Consider the following 6,680-nt stretch of genomic DNA (forward strand, 5'->3'; position numbering starts at 1 on the left):
ATATTGAATAATGGTCAATTCATAGAGCAAATCAACAAGAATTTCAGTGTTTGTGAATAGAAATATATATATATATATATATACAACATGATCGACCATAATCTTCTAATATTAATTGGTTTAATTCTCTTGCATATACAAGTAAAGTCATTAAATTTGCAAACATATATAACACCATAATCTTTTGGTATTGATTTTGATATCTCATGCATTGTCAGCAATATTATTTTCCCTCCTGTATGTAATCTTCTAGTATTCATTAGGTGTCCCTTGCTACTCTATATATAGAATAGGATGTTGATCGAGGGTAAGAAAGCAAAAAAAAAGACTTTCTTCGATCTTCTTCTTCCCTAGTTTGCATTTCATTTCTGAGAGCCATGACTAGAAAGAAGGTGAAACTAGCCTACATCACCAACGACTCTGCTAGGAAGGCCACTTTCAAGAAAAGGAAGACAGGCCTGATTAAGAAGGTGAGGGAACTCGCTACTCTTTGTGATGTTGAGGCATGTGCTATTATTTATAGCCCTTATGACCCTCAACCAGAGGTTTGGCCATCCGCTCTGGGAGTCCAATGCGTCTTTGCGCATTTCAGGACCATGCCTGAAATAGAACAAAGGAAGAAGATGGTCAATCAGGAAAGCTTCCTCAGGCAGAGGATTGAGAAGTCCAACGAGCAGCTGAAGAAACAACGAAAGGACAACCAGGAGAAGGAGATCATGAGAGTGATGTTCCAGTGTCTGACTGGGAAGTCCCTAGGCCTAAGCATGGTGGACTTGAATGACCTCAGGTGGCTGATTGACCAGACCTTGAAGGAGATTTATAGCAGGATGAAGAGGGTCAATGAAGAGGCTCATAACCAAGTCCAGGCACCACTAACAATGGCTGCAGCTGCACCAGTTCGTGGCGTGCTGAGGAGTGGAGAGAACAACAACATGCAGGCAATGATGGAGAAACAGGCTGCTATGGAGAGGCAGACTGCGGAGATGAACCATATGGAGGCCATGCAGAGGCCTCAATGGTTCATGGAGTGTGAGAACCCAACACAAGAGCATATGGGGTTTGCTGGTCCTAGTGGGGTTGACATGATCCTTCCATTTGGAGATCAAAACCTCAATGCTTTTTGGCCTAATAATGGCTATTTCCCGTAAACAATTTGGTGTTTGTTAATTTCTGTATTAAACTAAATAAATTAAGATGTTTTTATATAAAAAAATGTAGAAAAAAATTAAAAGTCATGCATGTATTAGTTCCACAAAAATTAAAATTCATCTATAGATTATTGTATATTGTATGACTTGTATCACAACACAACACAATATGTCTTTTTTTTTTACACAATTACTTTATCAAATAGATGGAAATCAAATAATGTTAAAAAACAAATAAAATTTTCAATAGCGTACTACAATTCCCAATAGGATATCATCCGACCAAGATAATATGCAAGCAATCGACAAAGTCATTCAAAGAAAAATATATATATATATATATATAAAAGCATATAAAGAATGATTTCAAGAAAGTGCTTTATGAAGAGAAAAACTAGTGTCCGAAACACGATATAAATTTTCTTTCGTTGTGTATTCATAAAGTACACCTAGATAAATTAAGATTTTCCTCTTTGATGAAGTCGTGTGGTTTTTTTTTCAAACATATATTGTTACTTTAGGTTTTTCTAATTTCAGGATGAATTGTTTTTTAATTTTAATTTTGTAATATTTTTAAAAAGGTAGACAATTATGAGATTTATTTAACAAATTTAACTACTTTAATTGACATGGAAAATCCATGTCATTGGGGAACAATTTTTTGAGGCACCCTACCACAGACATCCAACCAACTCACATTAATATACTTTTTGAACCATTTATTTCTACTTTGATTTTGCTAATAGAATCCCATGCATAGTTTTCATATTTCCCTACCAATAACTCACTTGTAACTACCATTTATGTAATTTAGATCTTGGTAAATATATTGAATAATGGTCAATTTATAGAGCAAATCAACGAGAATTTCAGTGTTTATGAATATAAATATATAAAGCATTATCATAATCTTCTAATATTTGATTGGTTTAATTCTCTTGCATATACAAGTAAAGCCATTAAATTTGCACCAACGTAGATACAACACCATAATCGATCTTCTGGTATTGATTTTGATATCCAATATATTGTCAGCAATATGATTTTTATATAATGGGGAGGCCTCAATATATGGAGTGTGGAACCCAGCATAAGAGCATATGGTGTTTGCTGGCCCTAGTGGGAATGACATGATCCCTCAATTTGGGAATCAAAACTCCATTGATTTTTATCCTAATAATGGCTTTTTCCTGTAAACAATTTTGTGTTTGTTTGTTTATATAGTTAACTAAATAAATTAAGATATTTTTATATATGAAAAAAAAATGTAGAAAAAATTAAGGGTCATGTATTAGTTCTACAAAAATTAAAATTCATTTATAAATTATTGTATGTTGTATCACAACACAATATGTCTTTTTTTAACACAATTACTTTATCAAATAGATGGAAATCAAACCTAAGAAAATAATATAAGAAAACAAATAAGATTTTCAATAGCATACTACAATTCCCAAGAGGATATATATATATATATATATATATAGGGGCCTTCCAATAAGGGATCAACCGTCTATTTTTTACATCTCTATTGATAGATCATTTCTGCAAAAAATCAGTTAAATCGAAAACCGGTTACCCATTTGATTAAGCGGTCAAAGTTTAGGTGTTTATAGACGAACTTGTTGTTCGTCTATTTGTTTGATTAAAATTAGATATATTAACGGTCTCTGATTTGACTGATTTTTTACATGGATGATTTATTAATGGTGATGTAAAAAATGGACTGTTACGATCGACATAAAATGACACGTGTGGGCCCCACAGGGTGATTCCTCATTTAATACTAAATGAGGGATCCCTTGTTGGAACGCTATGAACTTAGTTTCAAGTTCAAAATTTATTCTTCAAAATTTGAGAAATAGTGGTTGGGATAAGTTCATTAGGAATGTGGTATCTTTTTGTGAGAAATATGGCATTGATGTCCCAGATTTGAGTGTTCACCATATGGAGGGTACAGGTCGAAGTTGTCAGCAATAATATTTTATTACAGTTGAGCATTATTATCATTTTGATATATTTAATGTTGTAATAGATTTTCAGTTGATGAAATTAGATAGCAGATTCACTGAGGAAACAATGGAACTTTTTAGCCTTAGCTCAGCATTGGATCCTCGTGATGGGTTCAAATCATTTGACATCGATAAAATATGCACTTTGGCTGAGAAATTTTATCCTAGGGATTTTGGTGAGCATGAATTGTTTACTTTAAGAGAACAATTGGAACATTATGGGTATGAGGTTCATGAACTTTTAGCTTTTCAAAATGTGTCCTCTATTTCTGAATTATGTCAAGAACTTGTTGCAACAAGAAAAATATACTGGTTGATTGAGAGATTGATTCGTCTTGTGTTGACTCTTCCTATTTCAACGGCAACAACAAAGCGAGCATTTTCATCCATGGAAATTATTAAAACTAGACTTCGAAACAAGATATGTGATGAGTTTCTTGCTGATTGTATGGTTATCCACATGAAAAGGATATTGTTGATACTATTAGTTATGATTCTATAATTGATGATTTTTACCTTATGAAGAATCGTAGGGCACAATTTAAGTAGTGTTATATTGTATTTGCACACTACAACAAATATGGCCAAAGGCCTTTATTTTTTGCACCCATAAATTTGGGGGTGCCTATTGACAAATGAGGTGGTCACTAATACTTATTGTTATATCACATGTCAATGTATCGGTTATACAGAATAATTTCTCCTTCCTTGGAAAGGAAAGACCACCGCATGCTTTCAAGGCTAAATGGACTTTTCTTCTCTTTGATTCACCAAAGCAACTTAACAATTCCATTTAGTCTCACTGGCCTAAGCCTTTCTTTCTTCTTTTTGCTTTGTTAATTCAAGTCCTTATTAATATTATGCTAACCATTAACCATGCATAAAGTGGTAAACCCAATTTGAGACTTAAATTTCTATTGCATCTTCTCCTCTTAGATTTTGGCGATTAGGGCCCTGAACTCCTCTTTTTCAATGTTCTTTAAGAAATTACCTGATTAACAAAACATGCATATATTAATAATAATTATCAGGTAAAAATGCTTAATAAATAGAATTTATAAATAACAGATGTGTATATTTGAGCTATTATCAGATGAGATGATGCACACGACCATTTTTGTTTAGTTCTTTTGGTCAAAATACTTTGTTTTGAATATTTGTACAAAACAATGTTTATTATGAAGTTTTTATTTCTTTATTAAAAAAACATAGTAATCCTCAATTGCATGAAGCAGCGACAAAAAATACTGAACATTATCACGCCCTAGCAACAACTTGTCAAAACTACTAACAATGTCATGGCATTTATGTTTCAATTTATTCAAGTTTGATTATAGAAGTTGCCAAGTTGGTGATTATGTTGAAATCAAAGCTAAAGGGATCGTGGCATGGTTGTGTTCATTGTAGAAACTACAATTAAGCAACTCGTGGGCCTATGTGAGAGTCGAGATTTTAATTTTCTTTATGTGTAAGTATGATTCTAATTTTGTCTTCTTTCTTTAATTGTGTATTTAATTTGATTTTATCTTTAATTAATAAATTAAGTTTTATTCTAATTTTTTTTGTCTTGAGGCAACTAGTAAGCAACTTGAGACAGTACGAAAACCAAGTCAGCCACAAGAATTCTATCAACAATCAAGAATTAGGTTTTTTACGGCTTTGTGACTGCTATGAATCACCCTTTGTGCTCTTAATTTTGGTGGGAGATTGCCTTTGCTTGGCTCTCAGCATAGTTTTTTGTTAGTTTGTTGCTTTCAATTTGACTGTGGGCATGGGTGTCATCCCCTTAGTCTTTTTTCCCTGTATTTTGTTTGGCATTTAGGCTCTTTTAATGAAGTTATTTCAGAAAAAAATCAAGAATTAGGTATGGTGAAAACAAAGTTATGAGAGATGTAGATTGAGAATCGAGAAAAACGATTCCCTTAGACATTTTTGAAACTTACACCATAATTTAAAGTTGTATCCCGTGTCCTTGAAATATTGTTTTCACAAAACAGCAACCAAACACATTTTGTTGGTGTATTTGTTTTCGGAAAATGAAAAACCATTTCATAGAATGTTACCAAAATTTATAGGCATAAATTCAATTTAAACACATAATTATATATGTTATTTCAACGGAGTCCACGAATTTTCAAATATTTCAAATATACACCTGATTTATTATGTAAATTGAAAAATGAAATTTCGTCCATCAATTTATTGAGAGATCAGTTAAACGTCAGCTTGGTTTTTGCTAACGGGGATTAATTGACGACGTAGCACTAACTCAACATACATTTCCCGCCAAATGAGCAACACATGTCCACTTGACACGGGCCCACACACCCATCACCTATTTCCTGCTCTTCGAACGCTCTCCTGACCATTTAGTTTCCAAAAAAATCACGTTTTCCCCCAAATTCGAATATAAATCCATCACTTATGTTCAACGAGCGAGAAAGAGATAATGAGTTTGTGGACCCGTGTCAGGAGTTAGGTGGACCTGTGTCGCTCATTTGGTGGGAAATGAGCGACACGGGTCCACCTAACCCCTGACACGGGCCTACAAACTCTCTCTCTCTCTCTATTATTATTATTAAATTGTGGGCTCGTGTCGCTCATTTGGCGGGAAATGTTTGCTGAGATAGCGTCACGTCGCCAAGTAATCCCGGTCAGCAAAAGCCAAGTTGTCATTTAACTGATCTCTCAACGAATCAATGGACAGAAATTCATTTTTTTAATTTAGATAATAGATCGGGTGTATATTTGAAATATTTTAAAGTTCATGGACCCCGTTGAAATAGTTTATATAGTTATGTGTTTAAATTGAATTTATGCCAAATTTCTAAAGTGGCCACAAAAAAAAAATGTTCAATTACAATTTACCCCTACGAACTATAGGGGTGATTTTATGATGGTCCACAAACAAAAAAAATTTTCAAGCGCGTCCACCAACTTTCATAAATCATGCAACATTAGTTTTTGCGTCAAATTTTCCGTTAAATGCTTACGTGTCTTTGTTGATTGGATTTTTTTGGTGACGTAGAGTGACACGTGGAGAAAAAATAATAAAAACATTTTATAATATTAAAAAATAAAACGAAAATATATAAAAAAATTAAAAACTAAAAAATTTCCCTACCATCCTTCTCCCGACCCTCCTTCTTCCCCCACCCAGCCCCGGTCTCCCCTCTTCCCCGTCGCACCTCCCCCCTCCACCCAGCCCCCACCCCATTCCCTGACCTAGGCCACCCCTCCCCCTCCACACCCAACCCCTATCAAAATTATTTAGAAAAAAAAAAAATCCAAGAGAAGGAAAATTGAAAAGTAGGACCAGCACCATAGGCGGTGGTGGCTCCTTGTTCATGAAGTTCCCCATTTTTCTTACTGGTTCGCTTGCTCAATGTAATGCTAGGGTTTCTGAGCAAGGACTTTGGAAATGGAAATGGGTGAGGGCAAGAGAGAGAGAGAGAGAGAGAGAGAGAGAGAGAGAGAGAGGAGTGAGAAAGTGAGTTGGGTCAGGGGTGCGACTGGGCGA

At 34.3% G+C, this 6,680-nt stretch overlaps 1 protein-coding gene across 2 annotated transcripts; it reads left to right on the plus strand.

The window, feature by feature from the left end:
• The first annotated feature begins 377 nt into the window (after positions 1-377).
• LOC147299230 (agamous-like MADS-box protein AGL80) lies at positions 378-1,148 on the plus strand. 2 transcript variants are annotated; one of them, XM_086229459.1, is made up of 2 exons: positions 378-905; positions 999-1,148. In XM_086229459.1, the coding sequence occupies exons 1-2, from the start codon at positions 378-380 to the stop codon at positions 1,146-1,148; spliced, it is 678 nt and encodes a 225-aa protein (XP_086085585.1). The 2 variants fall into 2 exon arrangements, with proteins under 2 accessions (XP_086085585.1, XP_086085584.1); XM_086229458.1 differs by having other exon boundaries at positions 378-1,148.
• Positions 1,149-6,680: the final 5,532 nt, after the last annotated feature.

The sequence above is a fragment of the Dryas octopetala genome, chromosome 1, assembly GCF_963921425.1.
Source record: "Dryas octopetala chromosome 1, drDryOcto1.1, whole genome shotgun sequence".
Taxonomy (NCBI): Eukaryota; Viridiplantae; Streptophyta; class Magnoliopsida; order Rosales; family Rosaceae; genus Dryas; species Dryas octopetala.

What these genes read in the sequence shown, in the direction of transcription:
- LOC147299230 (XM_086229458.1), top strand. Translation starts at nt 378, where the DNA reads ATGACTAGAAAGAAGGTGAAACTAGCCTACATCACCAACGACTCTGCT.